Here is a 23,534-nt window from a genome sequence, read left to right as displayed (position 1 = left end):
CCCCTCGGTGAGAATATGTTGTGTACATGTCTGCAGGCATGGAAGCCAAGGTGGGAAGCTCCCCCTTCCTGAAGTGTGCCACCCAGTTCCCTCTGATCCTCTGGCACCCGTACGCCCGGAGCCAGTCCTTCTGTGTGGTGACGGAGGCGGAGCAGAGGAAGTGGCAAGCCGTGCTCCAGGACTGCGTCAGACACACTAATGATGGTGAGTCCTGCCGGCTAAACATCAACACGCATTCCTGCAGACACACATGGTTATGAATGCGTTTGGGAAACAAAAACGTATTACCCTTTTAGTATCTTTACAAATGCTCCAAATTAGTCTTCATCTTGGAAGCACCCCGACACATCAGCAGGGCTAGAAGGAGGATACATGTGAACGGAGTTCTGTGATCTCGTCTGCAGCTGCAGGGCTGCCAGCTCAAAGGAGGCTCAAACAAACAGCATGTGCACTTTTAAGAAATGCATGTACCAACATTTGTGTTCCTTCACCAGGACCTTTTAACTGATGCATTTGTTTCGATTGTCTTTTTTCCCTTCTCTGCTCCCATGGCCTCCGGCAGATGCCATATTTGTTTTTGTTTAGTTTGGAGTGAGATAGTGAAATCAATCTGAAGAGGACCCCTTTTAAAATATAGCAAAGCAACTAAAGGACTAAAGGAAATGATGCATTTTGTAATTTAAATTGAGCTGACTTCCCCTTCATTAATTCTTAAACTGAACATTGAGACTATGTTTGATTTGGATGTACATCTCGGTTTTCACATCAGTCGATATTAACAGTCATGTGACACTAGTTAAGAAACACATTGTTAAAAATATGAATTAGTTGTTATCTCAACAGAAGTAACAAGTGTATCTATCATCCTTCGAAACCAGACCATAAGGCTCAGCATGGTTAGCCTGCTGCGGAACATGAACATGTGTTTCTTCAGGTTGTGTTACTGCACCCCCCCTGCTCACTGGAACTGAGCGCCATCACAGTCCCCCTTTAACCAGTTTCGTGCTCTGGCACTTGGAAAGGAGACACCGCTGAATGACTTCATATGTTCTCCGTGAGACCTGACTTTAACAGCTCCGTTAAACCAGCCTCACACCAGGTCCACTAGTCCCACAACTCTGAATGTAGTCCTCTGGGTTGTAAGATAAAAGCAGAAACTAGCTACTTCTGGTTTGTTTGAAAGCAGCTCATACCATTTAAGGCTACATCTAAATACTAACCCGCTTTTCGAGAGGGTCCTCACACTTTCTGTCTCTGCATCTACTAAGAAATCTGGCCCCCCCAGTCCCGCCCCCGCACATACTTCCTGGCTTTGTCATAGTCTGGAGTTCTCACACTCTGTCCAATCTGGCTGAACACAATTTCAGCTTTAGCATGTATTCTTTCCCAGAGCACTCATTGTTAACATGCTTTTTCCTGATTTGTATTATTCTTTGTTTGCCACAAAACCTTTAGAGTCTGGCAAAGTTAAACCTGAACCCCCTTTGTATCATAGAAGCAATAGGCTTTTTCACAACCTAAATACGGAATTCTTATAGCTGAAAAATGTGTTATCAATAATCTTGAGGCCCCATTCTGCTTTCCTGTAGTGTGTTCTATAGGGTTTTGTGGTCTGCAAAGACTTAAATCCCTGTGTCCCCCCCCCTCCTGCCTGAAACGCTTTGATTGCAGTCCTTTGTTAATTTCGAGAACATAGTGACATCACTATGTAACACTCGCGCTCCTACTGGCTACTGCTCCAACACATTGTACATACTACATAGGCTAAGGGGCGGGACATCTCTAAGCGGTTAACCCATCATAGCAGAAAAATAAAGAGCCTTTTGAACATTAGAGCATGGAGACATGTCCCAGGAGAGACGTTAATATGAAGCTGAACATTTCAATAACGGGGCCTCTTTAACAACGGCTCAGTTTTATCTCAAGTTAACCATGATTCAGTGAAGCAGCTTTATAGTATTTCAAATGGTAACTTATGCTTTTCCTAATTGACACATCAGCATGTTATCGGCTTGTGCCAACAAGTCATTGATTTTCATATTCAGAAGTTTCTTAATTTAAGCTAGAAACATTCCTCCACATGTCCAAATGGATTGTGTGCTCAAATGCTAACCGCTACTCGTATTCCCATGGCAGGTTTGACAGAGGACGATAAAGTACAAACTCCAGCCTTCACTGATGCAGTACGACTCTATCGCCAAGCTCAAGGGCACTATGGCACTTGGGAGATGATGTGTGGTGCACCATCACAGGTAAGCATGGCAGTACATCATCTACACTGTCCTCTGTCTCTGGATCTGCCCTGAACTTTTAAGTCGGACTGACCCAATACAGTTCCAAAATATCCCTGGCCTGGTTCCTCTTTTTTATTAGTGGGTGGAAAACAAAAAACACGTTAAATGTAAACCTGGGTCTTCCATTAATCCTGCCTGATTTCAGAATCAGTATATGGTTTATTGCCATGTAGGATTTCATCTTAAAGGGGGGCTAAAAGTACAGCAATTTCAAGAACTATAAATATATATATAACCATAACAATACAAATGTAAAAAATATACTTTAAGAAAAAAGTACTAAAACAAATATGTACAAAATAAGGGTAAAATATACAATATATAACAGTTAACTATTCAATATCTACAATCCTTTTTTTTTTTTTTTTATATAAACGTGTCCCGCTAACCTGGTTTCCTGTGTTCAAGAGCATCCGGTGCTTTGTGACCCCTGAAAGGTCATCCAGGCCTCTGCTTCTATTCCTCTGCCTCAAATCCACAGTCACATCACGTGATCATGTGACATGATTTATAGGTGTTGTAGACATAAGAACATGTCTTACTTTAATGCCCGATGTATGATATTGGTTAAGCATTTATTTATTTTTACCAACACATTATTTCGAGTGTCTACTTTGACATCAGTGTGATTTGAAAGATGTCAGTTTCAACCACACACACAAATCAAAAGAATTGCCATCTCTTATGACGCACACCTGCACACTTGCTAGCCTGTTCCATTCTTGGTTTTCCGAGGCTAGGAGGTATTCTTGCCTCGCTTCTTAAGGAACTCACTCGGAGGTACATGTGCTACCAAGCAAGCATCCTCGACATTGAGAAACACCCATGTACTCTCTCCAGTACAGGTTAGCTCTTGCTGTTAGCGATGCTTGCTAATGTAAACAGAGACCATATTACATCCACAACACGTCGGGCATTGATTCTGATAGCGACGTTTCTGACAGTGCCGTGGGTCCACGTCATATCGGATGGCAAATCTGGATCAGCTCCGTTGTACCCCCGTTTTTAGAGATTTGCGCACGGAGAAAAAGAGAGGGTTTTATTTTCTGCCACTTTGTGAGTTCCCTGGGGACACTGGGCATGGACATCAAAAAGTGCATTTTGCATGATAGGTCCCCTTTAAATATCACCTGGACTCTTTTTGCATCCAGAAGTTGTAAATGAAGAGGAGTCTGAGAAGTGAGCTCGGCAGACTTCTGGAGCCCGCTGACGATCTCAAGGAGAGCAGACTAGGATTTAATTAGCCAACGGGAGGATAACGCACTGTTTGCAGTTGCATCGTGGGTAATGTATTTGTTTGACAAGGAAACGCAATGCATGGAATATCACATAACAACAACATTAATGACACCACCATCCATGACGGCACAAACCCACATATAACATGAACATCATAAAAACACAAGGAACATCAGGTCCAAGTTTCATGAGGTGCCAAATGCTGACACATGACATCCAAAGTCATTTAGTTGTGGCAGCATGTGTCCATCCTTTTGTAATACTTAAATCTTATTCCATGCATTTAGTTATTTTGAAACATTAGGGTATGTTTTTTGATGACGATGATTTGAAGCACGTTTTAATGGGGCTGGACATGGTCCTAAGCACAGAAACACGTGTGTGTTGTCCTGTAAACACAACACATCGGAGTGTTTGAATCTCAGAGTGCAGAGAAGCATTATCTCTGATGAGTGAGATGGGACGAAGGCCCAGAAGCAACCAGAGATAACTCCAATGACCCATGACGCTCGAGCTGAGTCCGAGTATAGCTGCATGACTTCATATGTTCTGTGAGACCTGACTTTAACAGCTCTGTTAAACAAGGTGCGAGTCGACCAACCCCCACCAGGTCCACACAGAGGCTTCCGTCAGAACACTGTGGGTTACGGAAGGCCCGGTTCACCTGAACAGTTGTGGGCCCCTATTGAGTCCTGATAACTATTTTCTATATCCTTACACTTGACACTCTATCCAGTCCAACATGTGTATGTGCTTCGTGAGGTGACTGTGACTGTGTGTCTTGCAGATCCTGGCTAACCTGGTGATGGAGGGCCTCCTCCCGGAGTTGAGGGAGCTCATCTCCCCCCGCCTCAAAGGCAAGCTACACGAGAGGCAGAGGAACTGGATGCTGGTGAGAGACTACGACATACACATTGTGTGGAGAAAACATGTCTAGTTGTAAACATCGCTGACATGTTGAGCAAATGGGTCAGAGGAAACGTCATGGGTCTTACCCAGCAGTGATGGAACAGCCAGTCTATGCCTGTGTGATGATGTCCAGCTCATGTCAGAAAAAACAAGTAGTGCAGAAGAGCATGTGTGATCGTTACGTTCCCTGCTGGACTAGTGGGACCAAAGGGAAGTAACAACATATAAAATAACCGGGAGAGAGGAAAACTGATTGCTGAAGCCACAAGGTGATGTTTAATAAGCAAAAGTAAAGGGAGCTCTCCAGCCAATTTGCAAAGTAAACTTAAGGTAAATTGAGAACAACTTTCCTATAAAAGAAAGTGACTAAAGTAAAACACAAAGATACACTGGAGGGAGACAATCAGGGGAGAGGGGGAGAGAGACACACAGAAACGCAACAGTGATTCACACGGACTGAGCGACTGAAGGACCAGGATGTTCTGTTCCCAACACGTGGTTCCTGTGTGTGTGTAGATCAGTGATGCCGTGTACAGCCTGGTGCAGGGGCAGTGCCAGGCCCAGTATCAGGCGGTGGTGCAGAAGTGCGAGGCAGCCTGCTCCTCTCTGGAGGCGTCCATACGGTGCGACATGGACCAGATCATCTCCTCCAAGGAGCACGTCAGCAACAAGATCAGAGGTCAGCCTTCTCTTCTTTAATCCCCGTTTGTATGCATTCCAAGGCCTGTTTGTGATGCTCTGACTGATGGATGAAATGCATTTAGTCTTACCCCCCTAGAGCAGTGACCATCAACGTATTTATTTGTTTACAACGTCTCGTGAGTAATGTGCAGTACCGGAGTCCAACAGAGAGGCAGCAGCTGCGGGACAGTAGACTGCGTACTGCGTAGCCTTCCCTGCCTTGAAGAAGAAGTGATCCTTCGTTTGTGAAGAGTCTACTAAGCTGTATGCGCTCCACAGTACCTGAGCGTGCTCCACAGTACCTGAGCGTGCTCCACAGTACCTGAGCGTGCTCCACAGTACCTGAGCGTGCTCCACAGTACCTGAGCGTGCTCCACAGTACCTGAGCGTGCTCCACAGTACCTGAGCGTGCTCCACAGTACCTGAGCGTGCTCCACAGTACCTGAGCGTGCTCCACTAGCCTGCTTTAAGCCATTTCATCTGCCGTTGGTTTGAGTGGCATGTTTTTGCTCAAAGGTCATCACAACGATCCCATGTATCCCAGCCAGTGAATGACAAACGGAAATAATCTTTGGACTTTCAAATGTCTGACTGACTGTGTGGGGTTCAGAGTCCTTCAAAGATAAATAGAGAAACCCGGACCAGATCTCTCTTCCTCTCACATTCCTCATCCCCCCCACAGAGGTGGTCCTCCCGAAGGCTGAGAAGCTGCTGAAGGTGAGCATCCAGCCCTACATCAGCTCCATCCTGGACGCCCTGATGGAGCCCACCAGCCGAGGTTTCTCTGAGGTCCGCGACGTGTTCTTCAGAGAGCTGGTGGACATGAGCAAGAACTCTCTGAACAACGGCACCAAGGAGGCCGTGGCACAGGTGAGGAGAGGGAGAGGGAGAGAGAGAGAGAGAGAGAGAGAGAGAGAGACGGGTTTATTAAAGCATCAAACTCTGAAATACAAACGATGTACGTCCATTATGGTTTGTGAAACGGATGTGTTAATGAATTCAAATGTAAAATAATACTCTGCCCCCTTCCTCTCCCGAAGCACATGGAGAAGATCTCCATGCTGGCCTTCCACCCGGTGAAGATGCAGAGCTGCTATGAGAAGATGGAGCCGCTGAGTCTGGAGGGTCTGCAGCAGAGGTTTGACGTGTCCAGCCCCTCAGTGTTTGTCCAGAGGGCCCAGATCCTCATGAGAGAGGTGACGCCCTGGCACTGCACTTACCCATGTTGCTTTCAGCGATGTCACGACAACATTAGTTGTTTATAAAACTGCACTTTTTATATATGGACAAAGCAAGTTCGACCAGACCACGGCCCTTATTTATCTACTGACATTTCTTACATTCAAAAGTCACGAATCCTTCATTCGCCCCACAGCAGGGAAATGTACATATATTGCCTATAGATGTTGCGACAGTGTTTGGTCAAGTTACAGTTTGAGGCGACGACAGTTATTTCTATAATTGAAACGTTTTTGTCAGCTTTCCCAAGAGTTTCATTGCAACATATGCCTCGTTACCATTATAGTTATATTGAAATGTGCATGAATGCATGTCAGGAGCTGTCCTTAGGCCCTTTTTGAAGCGGTGTCTCCACTGTTTAGTCGGTATTAAGACAATTAAGATGTTCTGGCTGGAAGTCTTACCTCTGGTTAATTTGAAGTAAACCAGCCACAATCATTATTCACTGCCAAAGACATCTAATCAAGACCTTCTGCTATTCAGTCAAATTTAGATTTGTATGGACTTTCTATCTCTGGTGGAAACTCAAACGTGTGTGTATCCAGAGTAAAATGCACACTGTTAATAAAAAGTGTATTTTAGATGTTGTTCTTTCAGTGCTTAGAAAACTAAATTCCATTTACCTTCATTGTGTTGATGTCAGTCCACAATTTGGAGTTGTAGGTATCTAACAAACCATTTACCATTTCAACTAGCCCTTTTTTATACACTGCTCAAAACAAATAAAGGAACACTTTTCAGAGTTTAGCATTAAGTCAATTAAACTTCTGGGATTGTGATCTGGTCAGTTAAGTAGCAGAGGGGTTGTTAATCCATTTCAGCTGCTTTGGTGAGGGGCAACAATGAGACGACCCCTAGAACAGGAATGCTGTTCCAGGTGGAGGCCACTGACATTTTCCCCTCATCTTTTCTGACTGCTTCACTATTTTTGCATTTGGCTAGGGTCAGTGTCACTGCTGCTAGCATGAGGCGATACCTGGACCCTCCAGAGGTTGCACAGGCAGTCAAGATGGAACATCAATACGTGCCATTGCCAGAAGGTTTGCTGTGTCGAGAGCATGGAGGAGATTCCAGGAGACAGGCAGGTACTCTAGGAGAGCTGGACAGGGCCGTAGAAGGTCCTTAAACCATCAGCAGGACCAGTATCTGCTCCTTTGTGCGAGGAGGAACAGGATGAGCGCTGCCAGAGCCCGACAACATGACCTCCAGCAGGCCACTGGTGTGAATGTCTCTAACCAAACCATCAAACACACTTCATGGGCCCGACGTCCTCTAGTGGTCCCTGTACTCGCTGCCCGGCACTATGGAGCTCGATTGGTATTTGCCATTGAACACCAGCATTGTCAGGTCGGCCACTGGCGCCCTGTGAGTCCAGGGTTCCTCCTGGTGTACGACATGTTGCGAGAGTATGCAGGAAGTTTCTGGAAGATGAAGGAATTGACACCATTGACTGGCCCCCACGCTCGCCTGACCTAAATCCCATAGAAACCTCTGGGACATTATGTTTCGGTCCATCCGACGCCGCCAGGTTGCAGCTCAGACTCAGGAGCTCAGTGATGCCCTGGTCCAGATGTGGGAGGAGATCCCTCAGGACACCATCCGTCGGCCCAAGCACGTGGGGGCAATACACAGTACTGACTGAGTACCATTTTGAGTTGCTGCAATTTCAGGAAAATAGACCAGCCTGCAGAATAATTTGTCCACTTGGATTTGCGGGGTGTCTTTGAATTCAGCCCTCTCCAGGTTGATCACTTTCATTTCCATCAAACGATGTGGCATCCTTTCATTTCTTACACATTTCCCAGGCCACATCAGTATAGATATCCACCATGATTTACTTTCCTATTGAGATCTGATGTGTTTTCAAAGTGTTCCTTAAATGTTTTTGAGCAGTGGAATTAAGGGGATCCAACCCTTTGTCTTTTGTTCCTCGTGAAGATACAAATAAAATCAGGGTGCCGAGTGAATAGGATGACATATCAAAAAGATCACTTGATTCCTCAATACGTGAGGTTTTCCACCTCGGAACAAAGCGGAATGACCTTGGTCTTGCATAGCTCTTGAAGAACTCTGAAAAGGTAGTTTGTGTGTATTGAAACACAGCTGCAAGAAAACAAAAATCTACCAATTCTACTCTGAAGCAAACGGTGCTCTGTGTGTGTGTGTGTGTGTGTGTGTGTGTGTGTGTGTGTGTGTGTGTGTGTGTGTGTGTGTGTGTGTGTAGTGCCACAGTATTGAGTGTATGGAAGTCACTTTGGATAAAAGCGTCTAACCCCCATTCTGTCTCTAACTTATAGAACAGGCTCTGAAAGGGGCCTCAGTCTCAAGGAAGAGGTGCCGAGGCAGGGGATCTACACTCCCTCAGGGTCATTCATAGTTCAAGTGTTGTTTAAAACTGCAGTCAACCTTTAAGTTAGCCCCCAAACCATACTGAGTTTTCAGGTTGAGGGTCTACAGAAAGATCTTAAAGCGGCAGCAGATGACTATGTTGCAATAAAGAGGTCCATGTTGATATGTCTTGCCAAAGAAAGTCGTAGTTATTCTTGAAGAATCACACCACGGTCCAGTGGTCAGAAGAGTTATTTAAATTCCCTTGCTCTTATTCTGATGCTAACAGATATTCTACCCACTGTGTGATGTAGATATTTTGAAGCTGCTCTGAGTCTATCTCTAGTTTATTAGTTTATTTTGTTGAACGTGCAGATGAGTGATTTTATCCTAAAAGCTGAACAGAAGAATTCCTTGTGTGACATTTGATTCCAGTCAGTTCACCTCAAAGAAACAGAGGACCGATTCACTGAAGCGTTCTTCAGCTCCATGTTTGTGGGACGACCGAGGTTATGGTTGGGTTCGAATTGTCAGTTTAGCTTAGGAAAGTTATAGGAAATATGAACGTTAGTTTTTTACTCAAACGATCAAATAAAGTCAACATTTCATAGTGTTTACTGAGCTGTGTGGGGCTTCTTAAACCTTTTAAGCATGTTTGAAAATACAATTGTATTTTATTTTAAAATATTTTCATACAATCATACGTATTGGGATTCATATGTGGACCGGATGGTGACAACAATAAGTTTCACTTCACTATAAACACAGGTGGAGCCCTCTACTGGACCCTATGGGTACTTCACATTGATCCAATCATGCAAGCGTTCATCCACTGAGACTTTCTAGACGTAGCCGGCCCTGGGGCGGCCCACCTGAATGCGTGCGCATCTCACCGCATAAAAGGAGGCCTCGCTTCCTTACGCAGCGTCCACACGGCGGCGTGCATTGAAGCTTGCTGGTGAGCTTGTCTGAAACTTGACCAACAACCAATCACATGAATCTCCCGCCCCGGACACACAAGCACGCGGTTTGATTGGCTAGAGCTTGTACTGGCATATGATTTGATTGGCTGACGCTTCCGCCGAAGCTTCAAAAGTTGAACATTGCTCAACAACTGCTCAAGCAAGCAAAGTGAAGCAACGCTCCCACAATGCAGTTCGGCAAAGCGTGACGTCACCCCATTCAAAGTGAATGGGCAGAAGCGTTGAAGCTTCAACGCATGCCGCTGTGTGGACGGGCCGTTACTGTCTTCCTTTACTTCAAAGTGCAAGTGGGCCTGATGGTGAAGGGCAGTCATGGCAGACTCCTGGCAGCTGCTGTTTGGCATTGGTAGAGGAGATTTGTCACATTTTTCATGGGCGCACCCGACATACTCAGCTCTGCTGCTCATCCCACAAATACTTGTTCCTCACAAAATCACACTTAGATGCCCAGATTATATAATGGCTGATGTCAAACAAAAAGGTTCACAAAGCTGTAAAACTAAAAAGAATGTCTTGAAAATATTACATCATAAATAATAAAGTGTTTCAAGAGCGCATAGCCGTTGAAATATATATGCCAATAGTTTCCGTTATTTATTTTGGTCTCACGGCTTTCATGTCTATTGGCTTCTTAAAAACAGCGGGAATCAGCTGTTGAACAGCTGTTGTTGGCTCCGGTGATTGGCGAATCTGGGTGATGCCTTCTGATGTGATTTAGCATGTTTGGCGTGTCATCATTAGCATACCGCACCGCTGTCTAACAACGCCGACACACCGTCCTCGTCCAATCCACCACTCGCACTTCATCGTTATTGTAGTCCACAGGGAACCCGAAATGTTCCCACAGCTGATTTAAAAGAAGCAGGTGGGTTCTAGCTCCTGTGTGTTATCTGAAATCGTCATACTAACTTTTCTTCTTCTTGTATTTTGTTCGTTTTGTTGTGTTTTCTTCTTGTTCTTCATTTGTTGTTTAAGGGTGGCTGTCAAACAGCTTTCAGGCGCAATACCGCCCCCTGGATTATAAATAGTGTAATGGATACTGCCCTGAATGACAGACCTTTTTCCCACTCGTAAAAAAAAAGGCGTATTCGTCGTGTGACTGCATGTGCCGAACCATGACGTCCGAACCGTGACGGTACGGGACGAATACGGATATACCGTTACACCCTTAAAGAGCCTGTGACACGGTTTTCCCCCATCATCCAAACCCATCAATTTGAGTACATATTGTCCCCTTGAAAACCGTTACTGAACTGATTTTGGATATTTGTACTTTGATAACCATTAATCTGCCTTCAATGTTGACAATTTTCTGGATCTTCTCGCGGATTCTTCAAGTCCCGCCAAATGATGGGTGACGTCATTGCGGGCACAGCGCTCCAGCTGCACCGTCCAGGATCCCAGCATCTGCATGTAAACCTTTATATATATATATATACAGTCAGATGTAAACGCACGACGGCGCACACAGCAGCAAGCTCAGACAGCGATGACAGGTTAATGTTGAACGTGTCTGAGAGCTCATATGAGGCTGAAGGATCGGTTTATGTTGTATCTGTTAGAAGTTTAGGAATGAGGTGCGTCAATATGGGCGATCATATGGTCATGTAGCCAGTGGTGGAATGGGACTACACATCATCCCGGGACTCTCGACCGGCCCACTTCGGTACCGCTAGTAAATTGTCAACGGGGGGAGTGGGGGATGTCAGGGTGCTGTAGATAGTAAATGTAAATATGTAAATATTTGTGTCACTGCATCCTGGTAAAATACAAATATAATGTATAATGTCTGTGTCTTTGACATTAGCGCTGCTAGCCACCTGTGCCCTGTACTACGAAGCCAGTTCAACAGACCCTGGATATGTTTGAGTAACAAACAAACTAACAACAACAAACTAACAAACGAGATATCGCTAAGCGGTCCTACGATGCTGGTTATCAACTCGGTAAATCAAGCCAGGGTTTCTCTCTCCAGCTGAGAGCGCGTTCACGTCTAAGACACGAGTGGATCTGACTTTAATTACATTTGTCTCGAGTGTTTCGTCAACATAATGTGTTAAATAATACTTCTGCATACAGTCTGTGACACTGTGAGTGTTGCACGGCCAGATGAGGCTGGAGAAGCTGACTCAGATAAGGAAATATATGATATATTATGATATTATATGATCGATGATCTGATTGATGATGTAATATGAATGATAAGTGCGACACGTCGGCGTCTTCTCTGCATACGGCAGTTTAAACTCTATTTCCTTTATCCTGTAATATGACTTGAGAGATTTAAACTCCGCACACTGAGTTGATCTCTTTTCTATAGACGCCGGAGGCGGGCAGCGTCAGGTAAAAGAAGTTATTTAGCCTTCTCAAACCTGAGCCTCACGCGCCGCCTATGGGGGATGTGCTAGTGACTTATCCGACCGGCCCACTTCGGTACCGGCCCATCGGGATTCGTCCCGATGGCCAGTCCGCCACTGCACCCAGCCCACGTAAATTGTCAACGGGGGGAGCCTCGCTGCGGGGAAACGGTAAACCTAGTGTCCCGATCGGAGTGGGAATAATAATAATAATCCGTGCATTTTATCCATTAATTTCCCCAACATTGTGGTAAAAAAAACCACACAGCATCCATGTTGTTGGTGTACTACAACTACAAAAAGCATCGGTTTGTTTTCTCATCAGGAAATGCAGACCGGCTCAAACAAACGATTTTTAATCATCATCCTCACTCATCATTTAATGTATCATATGTTCAACGAATTGACATGAAAGCACTAATAAATGTAGTTTCATCCACTTGAGTTTACAACCACAAAAATAATCGATTTGTTTTTATATCACATCCGACAGGAGGAAATTCAGCAGCTCTCACTCCCGATTTTTAATCCTAATGTAATCATCTTCACCACGATCATTTATGTTTATGTCGCCGAATTGACATGAAAGCACTGACAAATATGAATATACTGTAGTCAACTTCATTAAAACGTTATTAACGTGCCTGAACTCAGTAATTCACCATTTCTACGCATAACAAGACACTTTGTCCGTGTTTGGCTCTCGAAGCGTTCCCGCATTGACGTCACTTCCGGCTTCCCCCAAAACTTCAAAATGAGTAGAAGGAATTTCCCCGCGATGTTCGAAATTATTGATATTTAACGGAACGGTATCGCTTTTTCTTTTTTAAACTGACGGTTCGAGATTACTAGTAGCCCAATATTTCATTGCACAACAGTTGTTGGGATGGTGTCACAGGCTCTTTAATGGCCAATAATAAATAAATGTAGGCCTAACTTAGGCCTATTTTTTTTTTTTTGTTCATTCATATCTTATTTTACATAGGCTAGTTAACATTAATTTATGCATATTTTTTTTATCTCCAGTTTTAACCTGTTAAGCCCCAAGCCTGTTTTTCAGGTATCTGTCTCGAAAATGACATTTCCAGAACAAATGACCATAACTCTAAAAGGGGAAAATTAATAATCTTTTTTCTCAAAGTAATGATAAAACTGAGTTGGATGTGGAAGAGTCAGAATCAATATAGATTTATTTTAAAGTAAATTCAGATTGAACATAGTAAAAAAACTGTAAATTATTGTGTTCGTCCAAAAATTGTTTTGCTACCTAAAGCTACATTGTGTGTTGTCTGTATTTGCTTCCCCTGTCACGAGTTCTGATCGCTCAGTGATGATACTTATATTTCTATAATCTGTGAACTCTCAGGATGTTAGCTAAGCTTGTTTGTGCAGATCCAATAAGTATATCGATCGGTATAGCTAGAGTTCTGTGCTAACGGCATTAAGATTGTTTAGCCCAGGGCTAATTCAGAGGCTCAGCAGTTAGCTGAGTTTCTTCCCGTTACATAGATATGAAACATTCATCGTTTATTAAATCTTAAGAAGCCCTCAGACACTGTTGCTTGCAGATATTGTGGTTTCGGACCCGCCAAAGGGTCCGTGGGGCTTAAGAGGATTTATGTAGTGGAGTAGAAGTATAGAGTAGCATAAACTGAAAATACCAAAATTAAATACTTTCAAATTTGAATACTGTCCTATAGTATGTTGAAATGATTCCAAACCTGTTTATCCCAATAATTATAAAGGAGTGCGTTGGAAATATTTGTTTACATAAATTGTGATCAAAACGTTTGAGACCCACTGAGATAACTTAGACTAAATTGAACTATCTAAACACTCGGAGTCCTTTACCTCTCTGAGCCTGTCAGCCTCCACCCTTGTTGTAGAAACATCTTCTTATATCCGTTAGAGCAGCTAGCACCAGATGCTAATAACAACAGCGCCGGTACCGGTGCACCCTCTCTCTCCCTCGCTCGCTCCCACGCTCACTCGCACTTTGGCTGTTTATGTTTATTAAGGATCCCCATTAGCTTTTGCTCTTGACAAAATCTACTCTTCATGGGGTCCGACACTTAAAACAATACAACAATAATACAGCAACATTCAAGACATAAGTCCTGACATCATCAACAACATTAACAACATCACCAATATTATCAACAATCTCCATCATCATCAACAATGTCATCCACTTTCAATATCAATCTCAGCCAAGGATGAGTGCACAAGACACCCACCAGTATGCTGGTGCAAGTATGCTATCAAATTCAATGAGGGTTCCCAGCTCACAGGGTACGTGGTCATCAGTCGATGGCCCTTCAATCTCTTCTTGAAAGAGGCTCTGGACTCTGTCAGCAAGGTAGTTTGGCAATGAGTTACATTCCTTTATAGCTCTATAAGACACAGAAGAGTTCAGAAGATGGGTTTAGGTGCCAGTAGATGGCCTGATGTAGCTTGTCTAGTCTTATGGTCATGCTCATCTCTTGTGTAAACTATTTGATCATAAAAATACAGTATTTTTTTGCTAAATTGGACATTTTTTAGAAAAGTGATAACACCAGATTGCAGACGTTTCTCAACCGGAAGCCATGATGGCTGTGAGCTGCGGGCGCCTGATAAGCCAACATCCCCCACTTTCATCACTTACAGCGCCCATCGTACATGGCAAATGAAACGTGTAACCGGGGTGAAAAGGGTGTTACGTTTACTTTATTATGAATGTTGTTACATCTATGCTGAAAATTAGAATGAGCACCAACGATCAAAAATGATTATTTTTTTCCCTCCCAGAGTTACCAGCGCAGCGCAGCGCCCCCCCAGATCTGGCGGCCTAGTTTATATATGCTTTTTATTATATTACAAGCAGCATGTATTACCTTAACTCTCTCATTCAATGTAGGGTTGTCACTGATCACATTTCCCGTCCGTCCACATCACTGTGCCATGTTGAAGTCCTTTTAATGATCTAAAAAGCCCTCTATAATCCAGCATCTCCATGACCCAACACAAACGCTCACACTTTCACTCACTCATTCTTCTGAAGAAATCTAGTTTCCCCAAACTGTCATCTTAGAGCAGCACATTTTTTCAAATTTCGCAAATGTACTGATTTATTTTCACACAAGTTATTTAATGTAATGTATTGGTCTCTTTCTCTCTCTCTGCGTGTCCCCAGCAAATGGACCATCTCGTGTATACATTTGAGCAGATTCTCCACCAGAGTCTGGAGTCTCAGGGTACAGAGGAGCTCTGTAAGGCCATCCAGCGCTGCCAGGACAGAGTCATTAAGGTACACACACACACACACACACACACACACACACACACACACACACACACACACACACACACACACACACACACACACACACACACACACACACACACACACACACACACACACACACACACACACACACAGTTTACTAATAACCTAAAGGAAGAACTGATGTTTTGAAGTGGGGGTGTATGGGGTATTTATCCAGAGTCGGTGTGTAACCCAGGTCAGAATTTGATCGTCTGCAGCCTCTTTTCCTGATCACATTTAGTTTGGGAACAAAGCAGTTGACTCATAAAATATTTCTTCTTAAAAAACTCCTTTGGTGTTAGTAATGCTTTAGTGTTTTGTTCAATTATTTTTGGGTTCAGAAATTTGACTATGACAGCAGCACAGTGAGGAAGCGATTCTTCCGAGAGGCTCTGCTGCAGATCTTCATCCCCTATATGCTGAAGCAGCTCGGCCCGGCCTGCGGCTCGGTGAGTCCCAACCTGCAGGATTAATGAGACATGAATGCCGTCACTTGGTATGTGTGTATATACAATCCTGAATAACATTTTAAGACTGGGGGAGAACACAATTAAACGTAAAAAGAAATAAGGTAAGAGTGTAAATATAAAACACTAATATACGCTTCCCATAGTTGTAGTAGTTTTGTATAATGAAGTCTAGTTTATTTCTTTAAATTGAGTATCATACAGATACTCTATGCTTGATAACCTGCTGCTGCTCTTACACTATCAATTCCCAATTTGGGATAATATAAAGTGTATCTGTCCTTCTATACATCTTTAAAAGTCATGATTGTTGTTGTGAACACCAGGAGCTGCCGCGTTTCCGAGAGCTGATCTTCGAGGACTTCTCTCGTTTCATTCTGGTGGAGAACATCTTTGAAGAGGTGGTGCTGCATTCAGTCATGAAGAACATCATGATGGGTCAGTGTCCTCCTCGTCCTCCTTCCTGTCTGATGAGTGCTTCGAAGGGTTGACCTACAATCTTTGGGCAGACTTTCAGTTGGTCCAGCAGTTTTGACTAACTGGTGGTGGACAGACACTGTATTACACATGTACTATTGCAATACTGTCGAACACTCAAAATCGCAGATGTGAAATTATAAGGGGAATTGTCTCCTCGCCCCAAAAGACCTGAGGTGGGGGATTGCAGAATTATTCAATGTTGTGTTTTCAGGAAAGAAGTATTTGTATATATGTTTTTGAGACCACCAATGATCACAATGACACACATTTTGACCTCTTGTGTCTGCAGCCGTGAAGGAGGTGGCGGTCCAGAGGAGACACAATCTCTACAGGGACAGCATCGTCCTCGGCAACAGCGACTCCAGCCTGCACCTGCTCGGAGAAAACCCCTCCATCGACTGGGCCGAGGAGTACGGAGGAGCCCAGGAAGAGGCGGAGCCAGCAGGCCAGGCCATTGAGGAGGAGGAGGAGGGGGGGGAGTCTCAGAGGAGGAGGATGAAGCACGTGGTCTCCATGATCCAGGTGGAGGGCTCCCCAGTGCTGCCCAGCGAGTCCTGCATGGAGGTGCCCAGTGTCGACGACATCGCGGAGGAGAAGGATAGAGTTTTCGAGGAGAACTCCGATGAGCACGACCAGGATAGATCTGCAAGTCCCAGCGCTTCAGAGAACGTGCAATCTGTGGGTGAAGAGAAAGCTAAACCAGAGGAGCAGGGCAGAGAAGAAGTCCCACTGAAGCTCCAATCAGCTGGAGAGGAGAACAGCCGACCCATGGGGGAGCCACAACTGCCATGCAACCAGGAGGAGGCGCCAGAGGAGGCGCCAGGGCAGGCATCAGAGGGGGCATCAAAGGAGGCGTCAAAGGAGGCGTCAGGGGAGGCACCAGAGGAGGCATCAAAGGAGGCATCAAAGGAGGCGTCAGGGGAGGCGTCAGGGGAGGCGTCGGGGGAGGCGTCGGGGGAGGCGCCAGAGGAGGCGCCAGAGGAGGCGTCAGAGGAGGCGTCAAAGGAGGCGTCAGGGGAGGCGCCAGAGGAGGCGTCAGGGGAGGCACCAGAGGAGGCATCAAAGGAGGCGTCAAAGGAGGCGTCAGAGGAGGCGCCAAAGGAGGCGCCAGGGGAGGCCTCGCCAGGGGAGGCCTCGCCAGGGGAGGCCTCGCCAAAGGAGGCGCCAGGGGAGGCCTCGCCAGGGGAGGCCTCGCCAGAGGAGGCGTCGCCAGAGGAGGCGTCGCCAGAGGAGGCCTCAAAGGAGGCGGCAGAGGAGGCCTCAAAGGAGGCGGCGTCGCCAGAGGAGGCCTCAAAGGAGGCGGCGTCGCCAGAGGAGGCCTCAAAGGAGGCGGCGGAGGAGGCGTTACCCCCACCACCTGAGGAAAGCCTACCTGGAGCTATGGACACGGACCCAGAGGGCCCCCCGGAGCCAGCAGACCTCCCCCTGCCTCCACACCACGACAGTGGCTTCCAGTCTCCCACCAGTTAGGAGGCAGAGGGACAGGAGGAGGAGGAACCTGGGGGGGGGGGGGGGGGGGCGATGAGTGTTGCCGCAGAAAGAGAGACCAGTGATGAATGAGCTCCATTTGAACTGGATACTGCTATGTTCGGTTTTTATTTTTTATTTGACAAATATTAAATGATACTTCTTTTGGTTTTAACTCCAGGCACAGTAATCACAGATCGGCACATCCTTTTCACCAAGCAGGGCGCAGTTTGTATCGTCATATTATTAAACACACTTTTTCAGAATAATTTTCACACCTGTCCAGCTAACAGAAAATCCTCAGCAGATTCTGAGCTTTCGGTCAACATAAATTCCTCACTTTACTTTCTCTTTACCTGGTATGATGGTGTGTTATGGTGTGTTGTGTTGAGTGACAGGCTGCAGGGACACCCCAGTTTAGGTGCCTAAGGTGAAATATGTTAATTGATATAGTTCTTGAGTTAATAAAAAAAAAAAAAAAATCCTTTTCTCGAATGTGGAACATTAATTCCTTAATTGTGTCAAAGTACTTACTGGCATCTAAAGACGGGACCATTACTTTTGTGTTGGTGGCAAAAACACAAAAGACAAATCTAGCTTTTGTATATTATGTATAAATATTATGGACCCGGGACCAACCAAGTTTCCTTTTACATAATTTGATATGGTTTTGTAAGTGACCTCCATTTATTTATGCATCCCTTTTTTTCACCAATGTACTTTTAGATTTGTTTACTCTTGTGTGATTCAAATTACTTTCAATGATGATAATAATAAATCATTATCAATTTATTATAATCAGTAGTCTTGTTTTTTTTTTATATTTGTTTATTTCAAAAATGGCATTATAATCGGTGACATACAAACAAAGTAATCTCATTAGGGAGGAAAGTACATGAATATAAGTTTTCACTCAGACGAACATTATACTTTATGCTTGTATACTCCAGGCCTTCATTGCCCCACCAGTCAGTCCAGGGGCCTCATTTATAAAGGGATATACACTCAAAAAATGGCGTACGCCAGTTTCTACGCAATGTTTGCGATTTATAAAATACTAACTTGACGGGAAAATGTGCGGTCCTCCACGCAAACTCTAACCCATGCGTACGCACTAAGCACAACAACGGGAGAGACGAGAAACTGCGACACCGTTAGCAGAAAGAACAATGGAGAGAAATGTGTGAACATCATACCATAAATCAAAAATATTACCTCATGTATCATATATGAAGAGTTAATTTGCAAAAATTGATAAAAGCCGATCTTAAAAAGATTAAACAAACGCCCGTTTGATACTCCTGAGTGCACACAAACAACATAACATGGAAAAGTAATTAACTATGGATACAGACCCGGCGGCAGACATACGTCTCTGGGCGGGCATTTGATTTACCAGGGCGGGGGCGGGCCCACCCCGAAACTTACATTTCCCGGGAAATCTCGAGATTTGTCAAGGGGGTTAGGTTGCCATAAGGCTGTTGACGGTCTTATTATAGGCTACATCCATTGGTTGGTTTTGTGGCACATTTGTAACGCTGTGCCAACTTGGGCAAGCACGCAGGCAAACTTGAGCGCACACAGGGTGGAGAGGTGGAGGGAGGTTGAGCGATGGAGATAAAGGGAGAGAGAGAGAGATTGAGCGAGGCAGAGAGCATATGCAGCGGTCTGCTTGCGCACAGAGCAGGAGTTTGTGAGAGAGCCGGCCTGAGTCCATTTCTCTTCAAAATATAATTGATTGCCAGCCTCCCTTGTCCCTGGCTGGCTTGCTAGCTCGTTGGTAACGTATAACTGATGTCTTCTAATGTGGCGCTGAGTTGCCATATTCCTTTCAAGTGTATAAGTCTGAACCACTTCCTGATATCCATTGTTGCAGATAAATATAAATGATAATAGCCAAACTAGCCTAGCAAGAGTAAACTGACAGGCTGCTGTGCCGCATCTCACTCAAAAACCCACACGACTCAACCCAGCGAAAAACCAGTCTCGCGCGCAGCCTTTCATTCAGAATTTCATAGCAAAATTAAAAAAATGACATTAAACTAATCTTTCAACATAGTTTAAAACAAAAATAAATATTAGGATAAAGCCCTACAAATAACAACAATTAACATAATCAGTGGCGGCCCCAGAGTGTTTGTGTTGGGTAATCTATGGTAGGGCTAACCCTGCAGTGGTGGGGCTCAAGTCAGTATTTGCAATGTAATTACATACACGCTCCCCTTGACAGTGAAACGCCACGCGTGAGGTTTAGATTATTTCCCTGTCTCAATCCAAATTGAACTGTATGAAATAAAAAGGCACATTTGTCTTGTAGTAAATAAAAAGGGCGACCTGGAGCCAATCCTGCAATTTCCCCACAGCTGAAAGCGTTGACATGCTGAAAACCCAACCTCTGCAGGTCTGGGGGGATTCTCCCCCAGGAGATTTTTTGAAATACTAACATAAAATACACATTCTGGTCCTCTCTTGAGAAGACAAATAAATAAATCTATTACTACACGACATATTTAAAAAAAAAATGAATGCCATTTTAGTTTTTTGTTACTTTTTTTCTGAAAGCTGAACCTGCTGCTCCTCACAGAGACAAGAGGAGAGGCTGTGAATGACTTTACATTGTGGATAAGGGTGGATAGCCCCCATTGTTCTGTGTGTCAAAATGAAAGACAGCCCACACACCTATCAATCATCAAACCGTGGGGTCTTATTTCATTACGTGTTGATTTCTATCAACACGTAATGTTGTATCGATATAGAGATGTACTACAGCAAAAGTATTCTCCGTCGGGACTTCCTGCAACAACACCACGCCGTTATCAAAGATGTTCTATTGAGAAGATGATCACTACGTGACAAAAGTTTTCAAAACCGTGGCTACTGAAATCAATCTTACTAACTGCTGTCTGTGCAATTTACTCCGCGCGAGTTGGCGGACTTTATTTAGCTTACTTTAACATCATTTTTCATGGTGGGGCTAAGCCATTTCTTGGTATGGGTGTAGCCTACCCCAGCCATACCCTGGCGCTGCCACTGGTGGCACGTATGGGGCGGGCCATTCTGCACATGCGTTAAATGCGTTAAATATTTGAACGCAATTAATTCAAAAAATTAATTACCGCTGTTAACGCGATAATTTTGACAGCACTAATATATATATTTCTACATAAACTTGATACTTTTTTTAAATGATGAAAATCTTTTTAAATGTTAACATTACCTTCAATCAGCAATCTTCAGAGTGTGAAAAACCCAAAATATCATAATTATTTCACCTCTTTAACGCAGCGTCCACACGGAGGCGTGCATTGAAGCTTGCCGGCGGGCGTGTCTGAAGCTCGACCAACAACCAATGAATCTCCCGCCCCCCGGACACACAAGCACGCGGTTTGATTGGCTAGAGCTTACTGGCATAATATTTGATTGGCTGACGCTTCCGTCGAAGCTTGAAAAGTTGAACATTGCTCAACTTTTGAAGCGAGCAACGCGAGCAAAGTAAAGTGACGCTCCCACAATGCAGTTCGGCGAAGTGTGACGTCACCCCATTCAAAGTGAATGGGCAGACAGGCCGTTACTCATATATCACTACAATATTTGGATGTATACAATTATGTAATACTATAGTGTTCATCTCAGTTTCAAAAGGTGAGTGAAATTAGATCACCACGTCGTTATCGTGATTCTGATTGGTCAGAAGACATTATCAAAGATGTTCTATTGAGAAGATGATCACTACGTGACAAAAGTTTTCAAACCGTTTCGAATCTTCGGTATTTACTGCTGTCTGTGCAATTTACTCCGCGCGAGTTGGCGGACTTTATTTTGCTTACTTTAAAATCATTTTTCAAGGTGTTGATAAGCCATTTATTGGTATGGCTGTAGCCTACCACAGTATACCCTGGCGCCGCCACTGAACATAATAATAAAACAATTAAAATGTTGTATTCAGCCCTGATTAAAACAGCGGGCCCCAGTCCTGGATGGGCGGGCCCGCCCATGACGCCGGTGTTATGCCGTAGGTTGAAGCCTTGCCGTGGATTGAAGCCCTGTTCGCGGGGACGTGCAAAGGTGACGTCATCGCCTGTATTGAGCGTTCGCCGTTTTCTAAGCTTTTTTCACCCTTTTCTAAGCTTTTTTCTCTCTTTTGAATGATATATCAGATTAAACAGCAAACGGCTGAATAAATAATGTGCATACAATTGCGAGGAGGCTCGTTTTAAGGACACGTTTTTCAGATCTGTCACAATCTTCGTATTGGAATAAACTTCCGTTTTTGAGTGTATAGTCCCACTCTGTTATATCCCTCCTTCCTACAGAACAGACAATGACAGGATAATATGTGATTTGTCAGTATAGTCCTATTTCTTAAAACCTTCTCTGTTGTTTAAGTGTCTGATAACCACGAATAGTAAGCAATGATATAACAGTAATGATCACATATATGATCATGTCAGACACTGTGTTATTTTCAATCAAGCCTAAAAGATAATGTGTTCAAACTGGCTTCACTCACTTGAATTGCTCCTTTGAATGTAATTTTCCTCTGTGGTTTCCTACTCAACACATGTTTGTATTGTAATGCCACTCATATTTATTTTTTAATTGTATTTTAAAGTGACATTGAATGCTTTGAAAGGTGCCCTAAAATAAAGTGTATTATTGATCTTATATCTGTGCCTCTATTACATTACATTTAATTTTCTATCACACTATTAATGTTCCTTATTTTAGACTAGGTTAATCCTGGTGTCAATAGGGAAGATCTGCACTGTTCTACATAACATGTTCAGAGCAGGTATTACTCCTGCCGGATTTGGAACCCCCCCTATATCTTTGTCCAGGATAGTCACAACTTCACCAAAACCACACTGGTGCTTGCTGTTCCCCTCTAGTTTGTGCTCACAAAAGCATTTCACTCTGGGCCTAGCAGGTACAAAACTAAAGAGGGGCTTCCAAATCCGGCAGCACCAACACCTGATCTGCCGGATTTTGAAGCCCCTCTTTAGTTTTTCACCTGCTAGGCCCAGAGTGAAATGCTTTTGTGAGCACACACTAGAGGGGAACAGCAAACACCAGTGTGATTTTGGTGACGTTGTGACTATCCTGGCCAAAATTACAGGGGGCGCTTCAAAATCCGGCAGCTCTAGCAACTGCACTGCCGGATATGGAAGCCCCCCCCACAGGCAACACCAGTGTGATTGTGGTGAAGTTGTGACTGTCCTGGACAAAGTTGTAGGGGGGGGGGTGCCATATCTGGCAAGAGAAATACCTGCTCTGCTGAACATGTTAGAGAACAGTGCAGATCTAAAATAAGGAACATTAATAGTGTGATATAGGCACAGATATAAGATCAATAATACACTTTATTTTAGGGCACCTTTCAAAGCATTCAATGTCACCTTAAAATACAATAAAAAATAAAATATGAGTGGCATTACAATACAAACATGTGTTGAGTAGGAAACCACAGAGGAACATTACATTCAAAGGAGCAATTAAAGCCAGTGAAGCCAGTTTGAACACATTATCTTTTAGGCTTGCTTGAAAATAACACAGTGTCTGACATATTTTATATCATTACTGTCATATAATTGCTTACTATTCGTGGTTATCAGACACTTAAACAACAGAGAAGGTTTTAAGAAATAGGACTATACTGACAAATGACATTATCTTGTCATTGTCTGTTCTGTAGGAAGGAGGAATATGACAGAGTGGGACTGCACTCAAAAACGGAAGTTTGTTCCAATACGAAGATTGTGACTATCTGAAAAGTGTCCTTAAAA

At 44.1% G+C, this 23,534-nt stretch overlaps 1 protein-coding gene across 1 annotated transcript in view; it reads left to right on the top strand.

The window, feature by feature from the left end:
- The window catches only part of LOC117452066 (protein Niban 2-like), a 64,050-nt gene extending 45,501 nt beyond the window's left edge, over positions 1–18,549 (top strand). The window contains exons 5-14 of the mRNA XM_034090513.2: positions 37–204; positions 2,137–2,252; positions 4,321–4,425; positions 4,959–5,121; positions 5,806–5,993; positions 6,164–6,319; positions 15,206–15,319; positions 15,679–15,786; positions 16,131–16,242; positions 16,574–18,549. Of these exons, the coding sequence (XP_033946404.1) occupies positions 37–204; positions 2,137–2,252; positions 4,321–4,425; positions 4,959–5,121; positions 5,806–5,993; positions 6,164–6,319; positions 15,206–15,319; positions 15,679–15,786; positions 16,131–16,242; positions 16,574–17,754 (2,411 nt within the window). The 3' untranslated portion in view covers positions 17,755–18,549. The remainder of the gene's footprint in view (positions 1–36; positions 205–2,136; positions 2,253–4,320; positions 4,426–4,958; positions 5,122–5,805; positions 5,994–6,163; positions 6,320–15,205; positions 15,320–15,678; positions 15,787–16,130; positions 16,243–16,573) is intronic.
- The last annotated feature ends 4,985 nt before the right edge of the window (positions 18,550–23,534 follow it).

Source organism: Pseudochaenichthys georgianus, chromosome 9, assembly GCF_902827115.2.
Source record: "Pseudochaenichthys georgianus chromosome 9, fPseGeo1.2, whole genome shotgun sequence".
NCBI lineage: Eukaryota > Metazoa > Chordata > Actinopteri > Perciformes > Channichthyidae > Pseudochaenichthys > Pseudochaenichthys georgianus.
This window is presented reverse-complemented; position numbering and strand designations above follow the sequence as displayed.